Raw genomic sequence first — 16363 nt, 5'->3', positions numbered from 1 at the left:
ATTTACTTGAAATACTAAATCATTTGCTACATAAATATTCTTTCAAATGTTTTTTAAATGTGTTCAGTGTTGACCCCTTTACCTGATTAGGGAGAGCATTATGCATGGTAGGGCCAAAGTATGAGAAGGCGTCCCCACCTCATGCCTGACTCTAGGAAAGTGCAACAACTTGTCCTGCCTCTTGCTGCGGACAGAGACATCTCGGCGAGAGAGAAGTTTCTCACACAGGTACTCAGGCAGGCCGAGCTCTAAAGCTTTACGTATCAGGCTGCAGGTTAGGTACATGCAATTCTCTTTAATTGGCATATACATCTGTTCGAACCCTTGTTTAAATAAACAGATGAACAATCTTGTTTTTGGCTTTTGATGTCATTTAATATTGTAAAGACAAAACAGTCCTGGGTCTAGGTCTTACCATGACACCTACCGTAACCGCTTATTCCTTTTACCCAAATTGTTTCTTACCCTGAATAGTAAGCAAAAAACACATAAAAAAAAAGAAACAACATGTCAATTAAGATACAAATTTCCTATTATAAAAAAACCTCAACAAAACAGCTGGTTTTAAGTCTAATTCTACCTGTTCCATAGATCATGGAATTTATATTCGTACTTACACCATTCACTATAGACACTAAAAAATAGTTACACACTTACTATTGATTAAAGGAACAAAAGTAACTGCATACCACCATTGACTAGTCCTATACAACCACTGCTCTATGATTACAATAAATGGCATCGTATAGGCTATCCAACGAGCCTACTCCCAAAACCCTCAGACGGTCACTGAACAGTGCGCTGAAGAAAATATATTGGTTTTTTTGCCGCACCTTGTATAATGCTAATTCGTAATGGTTGTCATTCGAAAGTCTTTGGGAAATTACAAGAAAACATATAATTTGGTAAAATAAAACACGTTCAGCTCGCGTGTGACGTCACTATGCACACATCTTCTTTTATACGCCTTGGAGTGAGTGAGCTTTCTTACTGACTACACCAGCTATTTCATTAGCCAAGATCATTTATCACCCAAAGATCAAAGACAGCAGGTTCCAGTTTTGTACCTACAGAGAAAAAAAAACTATTAACCAAAACGATGAGGATACTTGCCTGTAATTTATTTTTATACAAAAAGATTGTAAAACCCCGGATTGCGGCAGAACGATGCAATCTAGGGTCTAGAGGTCACATAGATTAACCACCAAATATATAGACCACTGACAAAGCTTGTTCAGTCTCAAGCTGTCGGTGACCATGAAGACATCAGTGACTCTACTCATCTGCGTGTGTGTACACCATGTAGCCACCTCGCCTCTTCCCATAACCGTCTCTAGTAGAGACGGCTATGCTCTTCCTCAGTTTGACTATCCAGAAACTTCTTTTTCTGGCATTCCCACATCGTTAAGTGACATGGGGTTACCTACCGACTTTCGTAGGCATACTGGGGTTTCCTCTGGATTGAACAACAGGTTTTCCTCTAGATTGGGTGATGATTTTACCTCTGGATCGAACAACAGGTTTTTCTCTAGATTGGATGATGATTTTACCTCTGGATTGGGTAACAAGCAGCAGATTGATCCGACTCAAAGCTACTTGATGCAGTGTGTTCATAGACCAGGCACTGGTCTATCTCCCACTACATTGTGTAGTGTATGGCAGAGCGTAGGAGGCAACGGTGGTTTTCCTAGTGGCAACGGTGGTATTACTGGTGGCAACGGTGGTGGCAACGGTGGTGGCACTAGAGACTATCCTGACCCGAGAGGAGAAGAAGAAGGCGGTGGAAGTGAAGAAACTAATGAAGGAGTTCCTACTGATGATGATGCTGAACTAGTCAAGGAATATAAAGCTAGCCGCAGAGGCCAGAGGGTCATAGGATCGCAATACAATCACTTCTGAGATCACAATGTAAGTAGTTAACTACTCTTTAATAGAAGTTGGGTTAAAAAAAAACATTTAAAATTAGGAAGCTATATTTAAATAAACCCAATACGAGATGACCTGTGTGCAAATAGCATATTTCAATAAAGTTAAAATCTTATTTCCGAGGCAAAACAAATTATCCTTTTGGTTACTATATTGTCTTGTGTTTTTATCTTTAAAAGAGTATGTTTATTATTAGACAGCTCAAATACAGTTATTAGGTTGATAAAACTACTCATTTACAATACGTTAAATTTATTGATAGTAGATCTACACTGTAAATAGTGATTCAACTACCTACATCATGTTACAACTATCAAAAAATAAGTAGCACAAAAAATTTCACATTACGCCTGTTTTAAAGAAAGTTGGTCAGCACCACTGGCTGGATCTTTGAAAGCAAATTTTAGAAATAAATTAAATTCTAGGGGGGTGAGGCCCTAAACGAAATTAACCTTTTTAGTTACCATCCATCTCTCCGCCAAATCACAAGCTTTAAAATGACACCTAAATTGTGAAAAATTTTTAAATAGGAGGGGCAAAAAAGCAATGTTACAGTGAAAAACCCTTACTGTAAGTTTATAAATCAAATTTGCATCAATTTCTTGTTGATTACTAGGAAAACTGTACGAATCCTTTTCTGCAGCACAGTTAGCTGAGTAATATGTCTATTAATGAATAATAGTTGGATTACAATACTAACAATCTAAAATTTTCCATTAGAAAATTAGCGTATTTGAGGCTAACAAAGGCAGAGTATGTTGATCAGAGAAAAATTTATTTAGGTTTTAACATACCCCCTGCTGCAGCAAATCTACAGACTAAGCAAATTTCCATTTACCTGGCTGAATTTTTACTAAAATATTCCCTTAAAATTGTCAGATTTATTTCCTAATTAAATTGATTTTACTTAGGTTTGCTGCTGCAGGGAAAGTATTGCGGTCTGTTTTTTTTTTTTTTTTTTTTTTTTTTTTATTATTGAAATGTTGATAGCTTATTATGAAACAAGATCAAAAAGATCAAAGGGCAAATAACTGAAATATAATGTTTTTGGTGGAAAATAAGGCAAAGCTAGACAGGATTCACTTCATTTAGCCTTATCCTTACAACTAAAAACCGTTCTATTTCAGTTAAATGCTGTGCGATCTTGGGTGCGGTTCAGAGAATTAAAAATGCTAAAAAAAGTGTTTCTGACTTTTTTGATAAAATTATATATTTTCGAGTTATTTAAGCTATAAAAATTCAAACGGCCGCCATTTTAAAATTTCTTATCGGGCTAACTTTATTAATTTTTTTTTAATAGGTCTTGTGTACGTTAACATGCTTACCAAGTTTCATTATCATCGGTTGAAAAACTTCAAAGATAAAGATAGTTATGTATAGGGAATTAAAAATGCTAAAAAAAGTTTTTGACATTTTTTGATAAAATTATCTATTTTCGAGTTATTTAAGTTATAAAATTAAAACGGCCACCATTTTGAAATTTCTTATCGGACTAACTTTATTTTATTTTTTTTAATAGGTCTTTTGTACGTTAACATGCTTACCAAGTTTCATTATCATCGGTTGAAAAACTTCAAAGATAAAAATCGTTTACATATAGGAAATTAAAAATGCTAAAAAAATGTTTTTGATAAAATTATCTATTTTTGACTTATTTAAGTTATAAGTACCCCCACAACAGCAAACCTGCAGACTAAACAAATTTCCATTTGCCTGACTGGATTTACACTAAAATGTCTCCTTAAAAATATCACATTTTTATTTCCTATTTAAATAACATTAGTTTAACGAGTACTTAGGTTTGCTGCAACAGGGAGGGTAAAAAGTATTTTTTTGTAAAATGTAATAGTTTAGTACGAAATGAATGCATTTTCCAAATTTGATCAAAATATGTTCATAAACAAGCAAACTACGACAGTTTACTAATTCTCCATAAGAGTAACATGGGCATTTTTTATTTACATATTTTTGGAATTTTCTCCGTAACTGTTAGGCGCATAACAACGCTTCAATGTACTAAATTATTTGTTTTTTAAGCTCTACAAAATGGTTTGAAAAGAAATTGCTAAATTTTAAGTTTTTAGGGTCAAAAATGGGAAAAACCAATTTTTACCCCATAAAACCCCCCTTAAACCCCTGATCCCATAGTCCGATCATGCTGGTTCGCGAACTCGTTCGAATAAACGTTGGTTTACACGTTTGTAACAAAATTTAATCAAAATCGGATGATTTTTGCTTGAGTTATCGCGCTAACGGACACATATAAATAAATATACACATGAATTTGAACGGATGGTGTTTTTGGTCTCTAGGGACCTCAAAAAGAAAAAGTAAATCGGTCCCGGGTCAAGGTCTTACCATTAACACTACGGTAATAGCTTATTCCCTATAGGGGAAATTCACTAAAATTAAAACAGCCGCCATTTTGAAATTTCTTATAAGACTAACTTTATTTATTTTTTTATAATAGGTCTTGTGTACGTTAACGTGCTTACCAAGTTTCATTATCATTGGTTGAAAACTAAAAAAAAAAATAGTTATGTATAGGGAATTAAAAATGCTAAAAAAATGTTTTTGACATTTTTAAATAAAATTATATATTTTTGAGTTATAGTTATGTATAGGGAATTAAAAATGATAAAAAAATGTTTTTGACATTTTTTGATAAAATTATCTATTTTTGAGTTATTTAAGTTATAAAAATTAAAACGGCCGCATTTTGAAATTTCTTATCAGACCATGTTTATTTTAATGGTACTGAGTACTGTACCTGTACTGTTGCTTTAATGGTATTGAGACTTTATCGAGGTTAACTGTAAGAAAGCACCATGTGGTCCTAATTGTTCGCCTCAATAAATAAGTATTTTCATTCATTCATTTAAGTTTCATTATCATCGGTTGAAAAACTTTAAAAATAAAAATAGTTATCTATAGGGAATTAAAAATGCAAAGAAAAATGTTTTTGATATTTTTTGATAAAATTATCTATTTTCGAGTTATTCAAGTTATAAAAATTAAAACACCCACATTTTGAAATTTCTTATCGGACCATGTTTATTTTAATGGTACTGAGTACTGTACCTGTACTGTTGTTTAATGGTAATGAGACTTTATCGAGGTTAACTGTAAGAAAGGACCATGTGGTCCTAATTGTTCGCCTCAATAAATAAGTATTTTCATTCATTCATTTAAGTTTCATTATCATCGGTTGAAAAACTTTAAAAATAAAAATAGTTATCTATAGGGAATTAAAAATGCAAAAAAAATGTTTTTGATATTTTTTGATAAAATTATCTATTTTCGAGTTATTCAAGTTATAAAAATTAAAACGCCCACATTTTGAAGTTTCTTATCGGACCATGTTTATTTTAATGGTACTGAGTACTCTACCTGTACTGTTGTTTAATGGTAATGAGACTTTATCGAGGTTAACTGTAAGAAAGGACCATGTGGTCCTAATTGTTCGCCTCAATAAATAAGTATTTTCATTCATTCATTTAAGTTTCATTATCATCGGTTGAAAAACTTTAAAAATAAAAATAGTTATCTATAGGAAATTAAAAATGCAAAAAAAATGTTTTTGATATTTTTTGATAAAATTATCTATTTTCGAGTTATTCAAGTTATAAAAATTAAAACGCCCACATTTTGAAATTTCTTATCGGACCATGTTTATTTTAATGGTACTGAGTACTGTACCTGTACTGTTGTTTAATGGTAATGAGACTTTATCGAGGTTAACTGTAAGAAAGGACCATGTGGTCCTAATTGTTCGCCTCAATAAATAAGTATTTTCATTCATTCATTCAAGTTTCATAATCATCGGTTGAAAAACTTCAAAGATAAAAATAGTTATGTATAAAAACAAAATGGATGATATCTAGGTAATAAAATGCATTTTTGGACATACCTTCACATAAAATTTTTTCTTCCTTTTAGAATTAGCATTCATATCCCTAAGTCCTGAAACGTTTTTTATGGACATCCTGTATATGAATTTGAACAGAGGGTGTTTCTGGCCTCTGGCGACCTCAAAACGAAAATGTAAATCGGTCCTGGGTCCAGGTCTTGAGACCTAGGGAGGGTAATAGCTTACTAGATTGATTACCTGTTGCTAGAAATCGAGCAAAACTGCAACTTGTAATAAAAACATAAACAGCAAAAAGGCAATCAAAGAGTCATTCTATCAAAGACTTTTATGACTGTTTAGAGTAATATGAAAAATATTATGTAGTAAAAAATTATAAAAGTAACCTACAATATTTAAATATAGATCCGATCTCATACTGCTTTGGTTATCTATCTCTTATATACTGTAGTAGGCGGGTGCCCTTAATGAGAACGTAGATGTCAACCACACACACTGTAAAGTAGGCTTTTCAGACCTAATGTAGCAAGCTAAATCCCTCTCCTGACGCCAATCAGTACGACTCGTACTATAGCATTGTTAAATTATTTCTACGATAGGTTCTGTTTTAGGCGTGTTTAAATTAGGGGCCCCAACCAAAGTCTCCGGTTAGGAACATTAGAGGGTAAGCAAGTGGATCTAAAGACGGATCTAGAACGTTTTTGCGTTTAACATTATTAGTTTTTTTTAAAAAGAAACTTGGTCAGGTGGTGCTCTGTTTTAAGCTTTAAATATAGCTGCCACATCTATACAGGTAGCATCATTGTGGCGAGGGAAGTCACTTATTTTGTCCCTTATTATGTACATAAGAATCACACTTGACTTCTCGTAGCTCTCGACCCTACCAATTTCTGCCACAGTTTTTTTTTTTTAGATTGGGCAAATGAGTTGGCAATGTGACCCTATTTCTCACATATTTTTTCATTGAATTTTTTATTTGAATTGTGTTTCATGTGCTGTTCCAGTCCCAACGTAATACTTGAACATCGTGCATGTTCAGGATGACCTTCTCAAGGAATTACATTACCTACTCGGAGGTAAAACTGATCTTCTCATCTAAATGAGCTTCAGAGCTGACCATGGCAAAGGCGGAATTGAATTGACAAATTTTATCCAAATAATTTCTAGGTTTAAGCCTCACAGCCCCGTTTTCAGATTGGGAGTTTACAATAAGTTCCTAAAAGTATGGTGAATTCCGCAGATGAGGTACACGGTTCTCTCATTTATGGCAACAAAGAGTAACAATTTAACTGTTCTGCAAGTCTTATTTTGCTTAAAATGTAAGCCAACATAATGTAATGTAAACATTTAACGTTCAACTGTCCGAGGTTGGATGTATCACCACGACGGTACTACCACTCTGTAACCTTCAAATGTCCATTGGGAGGTTGATGCAAGCGGCCACAATCACGTTTCCTCCAGCCACTCACAGTTCTTCGTTTTACTGGTGGCATTTCATTTTACATTTAAATAAAATACGAAAGTTAATAAAAAAATAGAAAACACTACAACGGAATTATGATATACACTGTAAATTACATGTTATGGTAATCTAACAGGTAACTGCACTGTAAATAATCACTTTCAAACATTCATTTCATCACACCGAACTGTAACCAAAACAACACAATAATTAACAGATGTTTAAATAAAATATATATTCCGGCTTTGCTCCGGAAGAAATAAGTCCTGCAGTCCGTGGTTAACCTTATAAACTATTTCAAACTACATCCATATGTTGTAACAAAGTTGTAAACAAAGGGAATTGAGTTTTAATTATATGTTAATAATAAGTGTTAATAATATGACACTTTAACTTCGGATTTAACTAGGTGAAACCTGTCGAAATCGACAGTTACTGTTGAGGTTTCAAGCAAAATCATTTAACTATCAATCGATGATAATAACTCGATTGATAATAATAATTTTTTATGATAATGATTTTTTTAACAATTTGGGTTTTTTGTGATTTAGGTAGGTACTACCTATCTTTACAATCAATAACTCAAATGAAAGCTGGCACGATTACGGGAAAAATACCGGTACCGGTATGGATCATAAACATAAACAAATTACGTTTTTGGCCCGAAAATAAACATTATTTAACATTGCTTAAATGGAACTGCTAAAACATATGTTCAATGCTATTAGTATAGGATTCGGGCCAACAACGTCATTTGTTTATGTTTATGATCCATACCGGTATTTTTCTAGTAATCGTGAAAGCTGGTATTTCACTGAAGGTTCTGTGATTAAAACATATAGGATAACGTAATTATAACTGAGTAAATATATCCTAAAATTAAATTCCATACCTATCTGAGAAATAATGAAATATATGTTTTTTGATTGAGTAATACAGTATCTTGAACTTAACTGTCTCAAACGTTTAATATCCCAAATGAAAGCCTTTATCTCTAGGAGTATTTAACACCAAGACATATAAAATAACTAAAATAAAATAAAAATTGAGTTACATATCATTGATTGCAGATAAATCCTAAAATAATTATTGGCTAGTTATTGTTGATTTGTAATTCAGCAGCGTGCTTCGAGTACGTACGATCTTAATATTCAATAGCTGAAAAGAAAGCTGGTATTTTACTGAAAGTTCTTAGCCCAAAGTGTATAGGATAATGTAGAACTGATGGAATACATCTTTAATTGAAGTAAGAATTAAAATAATAAATTCAACAATAAATGCCACTATTTTGTTTCTACAAGGGTTAGAAAGCTTAAACTTGTTCAGAATCTTTATATCATCATAAATTGTATAAAGTTTCAATATGTTCTGTCTATAAAAGGGCAATAAATATCAAATCAAAAGCTTAACCTCTTCGTGGGACGCCCTGTATATAGATTATTGTTGTACATGGTAGAAAGTAAGTTAGGGAGGCAATTTAGTGGATACAAAGCAATACCAAATAAGACTTGACATTGGAATAAAGTCTTCTTATTTATGATACTTACAGGTCATAATACTCATAATTTGATAGACCGGTTGCAAAATCATTGTTGGTAGGCCTAAATATACCTCTTGACTAGCAAATTTTCTAGAACATTGTTTTATCGAAAAATGATTTAAAAACGTATGTTATATCAATGGTTATATATGTTTCAGGAATCAGGGACAGTGCACAAGATGAAAATTGAAAAGGAAACAATGTTTTGTAACTATCTTAATGATTTTTAAAATTCTTTTTAAGTATTTAGTTTTTGATACTAGTGAGTCAGGAATAGTATTGTGAATCATTTCTGATGTGCATATATTGTATAGGCCTATGCCGCCTATGTGTGTATAGTTAATAGTTATGTAAGATAAATATGTTTTGCATAATAAAAAAATTTATTTATATTTTGAATAACCCGTCCATCTGTAACAATTTCATCACATGTATCAACACACATATTACAAGGTGGAGTTCCCTCACATTTCATGAGTGAGACAAAGCCAAACACAGTAACACAACAGAAGGGAAAATCAGTGTAATTTTATCTCCCTTGCTCTAAATTAAAGCTTTGGAAACAATTATCTTTTTTGATATCAGCTGTCATCGAAAATGCCTAACTTTTCTATACCGATTGATAAAATAGTATATTTCAATACTAGGGCCTAAAGTGACTCTTTTTAGCCCGATCTCAAGTTTTACAAACAAGGCAAAGCCGAGGCCGTCAAATGAGCGAGAGTTGAAAAGAACTTTTTATTGTGTACCAGGTAAGATTGCAAAGTTTACAGGAACTAAGGCACATGATTGTGACTGCAGTGTAGAGGGTAACGCCAGAAATGCTAAACAACGTAAGGCGGGGGAGATTGATTACTGATCTTGCATTGGTCTTGAGAGTGACTTATGGTGATCACATTGAACAATAGAAAGATACCAATCTAGATTGTATTTATGACATGTTAGCATTGGTATTTTAAAATAAAAATTACATTTTAATATGATACGAGATTGTTATTTCTTGATAACTCTAGCCCGGACATCCTGTATTTATTTGTCATATTGAACCATTATTTGAACAAACTATGATACAAAACTGAAAAGTTTTTATTTAAAGATAACCTCTCATTCTAACTTGTTTTCAATTAAATTTGCTGATGGAAACAAGCAGCTGTTTAGTAAGTCATTCAATCACTTTGTCTATAACGATTGGGTTACCATCCATATGTTGAACTATTTAAAATCTATCTATCTATCTATCTATATATTAATAGGCAAGCATGTTTCTTTAAAACCTTTTTTCTCAGCTCCTGTGCATCGCAGGAAAAATCTTCGCATACTGTTAGAAAGATATTTTTCTGTAGGTGTGCAGAATCCCTTTAAAAATTAAAATAGGCTCAGAAATAAGCACAAAAAATGAATTTGAAATTTGAAAAAAAATTAACATGGGCTTTATGGGTTTCCATGCTGGTGACGAAATAACAACGAAATATAAACATAAAATCAAAACAAATTGAAGAAACTCCAATCACATGTTTAATTTACAGTGTGGGGTGAAAATAGAGAAGTCTGTACATTACAAATTTTTGGTCGAGTTTCGACCACTGGACGACCTCTAGTACTTATTTAATACGCAAGCAGGATTTTTGTGACAATTACTCCTCCGAAACTACTGAACTGATTGACATATTTTTGGTGTCATTGGAAAGAGCGTAACGTGAAGTTGTGCAGGAAACTTTCTTTTTAGGTAAATAATAAGAGAGTGAGGCCCTGGGGCCCTTTAAAATTTTGTATTTCTCCATAAGATTAACATGGGAAACAAACATTGTTTTGAAACTCTAGCTAACTCCATAAAAAACAACATGTCCATGTTTTGAAACTCCATGGAAGCATGAGAAAATGTACAATGTTTACATTTGCTTTAACATTTAAATGTAAACAACCAGAACTGTCAAATGCCTATTTCACAATTTCAAACAACTGATAAAAAAAAATAAAACAACTATGTGGTAGGGCCTTGGGTTTATTTAATCTTAAACTTTATGATGGATTATTTATTATAAATCTATTTCAATGATTATGAAACAGATTTTTCCCGTTGCGAAGCAAAAATTAAAAGTGAGAAGAAGAACATATGTTAATTGTATACAGTCAATGTGTAATTTATCTATGTTGTATTAAAATTTTGTATAGTTTTGGATGTTGGTTTGTGTTTCAATATAGGCCCGTATTACACTATCATAGTTCTATGACATATATCTATTATCATATGTCTTTGATGAAAATTATTACAGTGTAATGTACCAACTATTATAATGTTATCTTATAAAAAGATAGGGCATTTGCCAGGAATTATTACCAAACCTAATCTAAGATAAACCCCATTCCTCACCTTCCATAGCAGGCTAGTGTATATAAAAAATGTTTAATATGTGTGTGTACATATGTGTAAATACAGAACAGTGTAAATATAGTGGATTATTCATAATAAGTGAACACATTCATACATATGCAACAGTAAAAACAATTTTTAGTCTCTTCATCTGTGTTGGCAACCCTGACAAGGTGTAATAGATTCAAATTGCAACTGCCATTGCCATTTCTCCAATCTCCAGTGGTTGAAAAAGTGGTCAGTGACCACGAAAATTTCTACTTTTAATTTTGTGATGTTTTATGTGTCTCTATGGACTTATTTAAAGGTAAGCCTTAATAACAACTATTATAATGGTTTTGAACTATGATAATATAATATGTCATAGAACTATGATAGTGTAATACCGGCCTAAGATTTGCCATATGAGTATGCCTGTGATAAATAACACCATTTCAGAGTTCTGCCAGTTTTTGCCTAACTCTGTCCTGTAGAGTTTAAAGTAGCCTACAGCTTATTGTCTACAAATTGGCTAAATAACTTAGGTACGGTACATTATAAAAGCTGACAGCCTTTTTACGTTGACTTAAATTGTAAGCTTACCTTTTCCCGTCTATGGGCAGTTTGATAGTTAAAAATTCACCCTTCAAACTGGAATAGGACTGTTATGTAAATTGTGAGTATTTCCATTAGTTAATAATCTTTTAGTCGACTCTTTTAAAATAATCGGAAATTATGGTTGTTATCCTATACTCTAATACGAGCAATGTTTGCTTGTATGTATGTATGTATGTATGTATGTATGTATGTATGTATGTATGTATGTATGTATGTATGCTTGCTTGCACAAAGATCTCGAAAACGGTTCCGACGATTTTCTTCAAATGTTGTAAATAGTTTAATTCTGGCCTAAAAACGAGTTTACTGCAGTTAGAACTGCCAACAAAAATCTAATTACGTAGAAAATGAAACTGAAAATCACATTTTTTTAACATTAGTCTTATGGGTTGCTAGGTAACCTTGTTGGCTGAATTAAATAACAAGGAAAAAGTAAACAAAAGACTCGAAGTTGTAGCATGTGTTCATAATAAGCCAACTACCCACAGTATACTAGCAAATTACAAATACAGTACAAAAGGAAAAACATCATTTAGCAAAGATTATACTGAAGATTACTCCATACATTGTAGTCAAGGGTAGCAGTGAGAAGTCTGGGATCTGTTTATGACGATTAGATAAGGGTATGGGCAATCCTAAAATGCTATGGGAAGGGAGGGAAACAGGTCCGTGACGTAGGAAGTGGTGAAGGAAGTAGTCAAGGCGAGCTGTCCGGAGTGTGGGAACTGTTTATGACGATTAGATAAGGGTATGGGCAATCCTAAAATGCTATGGGAAGGGAGGGAAACAGGTCCATGACGTAGGAAGTGGTGAAGGAAGTAGTCAAGGCGAGTAGTCCGGAGCGTGGGAACTGTTCATGACAATTAGATAAGGGTATGGGCAATCCTAAATAGCTATGGGAAGGGAGGGAAACAGGTCCGTGACGAAGGAAGGTGTTAAGGAAGTAGTCAAGGCGAGCTGTCCGGAGTGTGGGAACTGTTTATGATGATTGGATAAGGGTATGGACAATCCTAAAATGCTATGGGAAGGGAGGGCAACAGGTCCGTGACGTAGGAAGTGATGAAGGAAGTAGTAAAGGCGAGCAGTCCGGAGTGTGGGGACTGTTTATTACGATAAGATCAGGTTATCTGCAATCCTAAAATGCTATGGGAAGGGAGGGAAACAGGTCCGCGACGTAGGAAGTGGTGAAGGAAGTAGTCAAGGCGAGTAGTCCGGAGTGTGGGAACTGTTTATGACGATTAGATAAAGGTATGGGCAATCCTAAAATGCTATGGGAAGGGAGGGAAACAGGTCCGTGACGTAGGAAGTGGTGAAGGAAGTAGTCAAGGCGAGCTGTCCGGAGTGTGGGAACTGTTTATGACGATTAGATTAAGGTTTCTACAATCCTAAAATGCTATGGGAAGGGAGGAAAACAGGTCCGCGACGTAGGAAGTGGTGAAGGAAGTAGTCAAAGCGAGTAGTCCGGAGCGTGGGAACTGTTTATGACGATTAGATAAGGGTATGGACAATCCTAAAATGCTATGGGAAGGGAGGGAAACAGGTCCGTGACGAAGGAAGTGGTGAAGGAAGTAGTCAAGGTGAGCTGTCTGGAGCGTGGGAACTGTTTATGATGATTGGATTAAGGCATTTGCAATCCAAAAATGCTATGGAAAGGGAGGAAAACAGGTCCGCGGCGTAGGAAGTGGTGAAGGAAGTAGTCAAGGCGAGTAGCCGGAGTGTTGGAACTGTTAATGATGATTAGATTAAAGTATTTGCAATCCAAAAATGCTATTGAAAGGGAGGAAAACAGGTCCGCGATGTAGGGAGTGGTGAAGGAAGTAGTCAAGGCGAGTAGTCCGGAGTGTGGGAACTGTTTATGACGATTAGATTAAGGTTTCTACAATCCTAAAATGCTATGGGAAGGGAGGAAAACAGGTCCACGACGTAGGAAGTGGTGAAGGATGTAGTCAAAGGCGAGCTGTCCGAAGTGTGGGAACTGTTTATGACGATTAGATTAAGGTTTCTACAATCCTAAAATGCTATGGGAAGGGAGGAAAACAGGTCCGCGACGTAGGAAGTGGTGAAGGAAGTAGTCAAAGCGAGTAGTCCGGAGCGTGGGAACTGTTTTATGACGATTAGATAAGGGTATGGGCAATCCTAAAATGCTATGGGAAGGGAGGGAAACAGGTCCGTGACGAAGGAAGTGGTGAAGGAAGTAGTCAAGGTGAGCTGTCTGGAGCGTGGGAACTGTTTATGATGATTGGATTAAGGTATTTGCAATCCAAAAATGCTATGGAAAGGGAGGAAAACAGGTCCGCGGCGTAGGAAGTGGTGAAGGAAGTAGTCAAGGCGAGTAGCCGGAGTGTTGGAACTGTTTATGATGATTAGATTAAAGTATTTGCAATCCAAAAATGCTATGGAAAGGGAGGAAAACAGGTCCGCGATGTAGGGAGTGGTGAAGGAAGTAGTCAATGCGAGTAGTCCGGAGTGTGGGAACTGTTTATGACGATTAGATTAAGGTTTCTACAATCCTAAAATGCTATGGGAAGGGAGGAAAACAGGTCCACGACGTAGGAAGTGGTGAAGGATGTAGTCAAAGGCGAGCTGTCCGAAGTGTGGGAACTGTTTATGACGATTAGATTAAGGTATCTATAATCCTAAAATGCTATGGGAAGGGAGGAAAACAGGTCCGCGACGTAGGAAGTGGCAAAGGAAGTAGTCAAGGCGAGCTGTCCGTAGTGTGGGAACTGTTTATGACGATTAGATTAAGGTATCTGCAATTCTGAAATGCTATGGGAAGGGAGGGAAACAGGTCAATGACGTAGGAAATGGCGTAGGACGTAGTAAAGGCGAGCCGTGTGGAGTTTGGGAATGGATCTATGTGTCTCCAATACAGTACTAAGACTGCTTTCAGAGTGGACTAAGGATTTTCCCCGAGCAAAGCTCGGTCCCCAGGTACTTAGTTTTTAAACAAGTTATTTGTTTATAAATAACTCCAGTACTTCTTTGCAATTGCTCGATTTCGAGCAACATGTACACTAGTAAGTAAACAATAAGCTACAATTGATTAAACAATCAATTGGAATTGATACATGCCATGGTTTACAATTGAAATTTACAATACAACTGAGTTGGCAACAGGTGATATTTTTACTCCATAGGGGCTAAAACACTTTTTTACTCCCTAGAGAGTAAAAAATATACTTTAGACCCGCAATGCATGTATTAAAATAGCTGTTTTTGCTGCAGTATGACAAAAACGTAATTTAAAATCTGTTATCTTTAAAATTAATAGTCACAATGCAAAAAATAATGACTTGATAGCTTACGCAGTGGTGATAGATCAGATGGTAGTGCTTGCCATTCAATCAAGATTACTGGTTTTACTTTTATCTCAAGAAAAGTCTTTGATGCTTTAAAGATGTTTCTTCCCAATCAAGTTTAACAGCATATATAACAATAATCAAACAGTTATTGACAGGAGTTAAACAAAGTAAGTAGGCCTAATCTAGTAAACAGAATATATTTTGATAATAACACAATATACAAAACATAATTCTTAAAATGAAACATACTGTACCAGTAGTTAGGGAACTGTCCACAATCTTCCTTTGATTAGAAATTTACTTGAGGTCGTTTGATGCTCAAAATGTTTGCTTTCATTCCTAGCTTCATAGTGTACTTTGACTGGACTCGTTGCATGTACTTTAAATCTCGGACTTTCCTATAAACAGATAATAATTTAACAATTTTACCTATGATCGTTTTTAAAAGTAGCCGATTCAGTTCAGTTCTTAGAATTGAAAAGTTTCACATAACAGCATAGTTTTACTCATAACAACACGAGTAACGGACCAATGTGGTTCAAGGATTGAGAGAAGTAAAATTGTAATGATTCAAACTTCAACTAATCAGCTGTTCAGGCCAATTTAATTGTTGAGTGGTGCAATTAGTGTTTGGTACAATGTTTCGTTCCATCACTGTCAGGGGCAATGATAGGTTATAAACGAAAACATAACCTCTCTTTAGAAGTTATGAGTAGTGAACTACTCATGTTGTCTTTAAAAATAATAGCTCTTTGAAAGCGGTTTATAAGATAGGATTTTAAAAACTTCAAAGCAATTGGAGAAAAATTGAAATTTTAAGCTTAGAAAATAAAATTTTATGTACAACACAGTCAAAGGCTTTTGACAGGTCACAAAACATTCCAGCAACATTCTGAGACCTATCGATGCCACAGCCGACCTCCCACAAGAAGTCAGACAGAGCCTGAGTTGTATTACATCCTGATCTAAAATCATATTGTTCTGTAAAAAAAAATTTGTTAGCCTACTTTAAAAAACAGATGATATTTGTTTGCTAATAATTTTTCAAATACTTTAGAGAAAGCTGATAAAATTAAAATTGGACGGTAGTTGTCAGGATTTGATTTACTGCCATTCTTAAAAAGGGGTTTAATTTCAGAGAATTTTAGTTTATATAAGGAAAATTCCACTCAGTAAACATTGGTTTATTATGAAGCTTAATGGTCCTGCAATAACATTGTTGGGGTTCTTTATCAGCGTTACTGCCCAACCAGCTGACATTTTATTTTTTAGGGAACAATTGCTTTAGGTAATT

The 16363-nt window shown here is 34.5% G+C and overlaps 2 protein-coding genes across 4 annotated transcripts in view; one reads left to right on the top strand and one right to left on the bottom strand.

Moving 5' to 3' along the window:
• The window catches only part of LOC128986517 (cytoplasmic 60S subunit biogenesis factor ZNF622), a 29741-nt gene that overhangs the window by 5543 nt on the left and 7835 nt on the right, over window positions 1–16363 (bottom strand). Inside the window, exon 3 of one of the 2 annotated variants that reach the window (XR_008490134.1) lies at window positions 15324–15467. Coding sequence is in view for 1 of the 2 variants with exons in the window: in XM_054406925.1 (XP_054262900.1) it covers window positions 15359–15467 (109 nt within the window). In the remaining variant the exon portion in view is untranslated. Of the gene's footprint in view, window positions 1–15250; window positions 15468–16363 lie in introns of those variants that run through there. The other variant, XM_054406925.1, reaches the window with a different exon arrangement.
• LOC128986518 (uncharacterized) lies at window positions 1251–9198 on the top strand. Of its 2 annotated transcripts, XR_008490135.1 has the most exons (3): window positions 1251–1908; window positions 6799–6870; window positions 8955–9198. XR_008490135.1 is itself a non-coding variant. In XM_054406926.1 (2 exons), the coding sequence occupies exon 1, from the start codon at window positions 1258–1260 to the stop codon at window positions 1897–1899; it is 642 nt and encodes a 213-aa protein (XP_054262901.1). In that variant the 5' UTR covers window positions 1251–1257; the 3' UTR covers window positions 1900–1908; window positions 8955–9198. The 2 variants fall into 2 exon arrangements, 1 of the variants encoding a protein (XP_054262901.1); XM_054406926.1 differs by lacking the exon at window positions 6799–6870.

Source organism: Macrosteles quadrilineatus, unplaced genomic scaffold (assembly GCF_028750875.1).
Source record: "Macrosteles quadrilineatus isolate MER2022 unplaced genomic scaffold, UCM_ALF_1.0 Scaffold_2__2_contigs__length_208266976, whole genome shotgun sequence".
Classification (NCBI taxonomy): Eukaryota; Metazoa; Arthropoda; class Insecta; order Hemiptera; family Cicadellidae; genus Macrosteles; species Macrosteles quadrilineatus.
The sequence above is the reverse complement of the archived record's forward strand: the minus strand, read 5'-3'. Positions and strand labels throughout refer to the sequence as shown.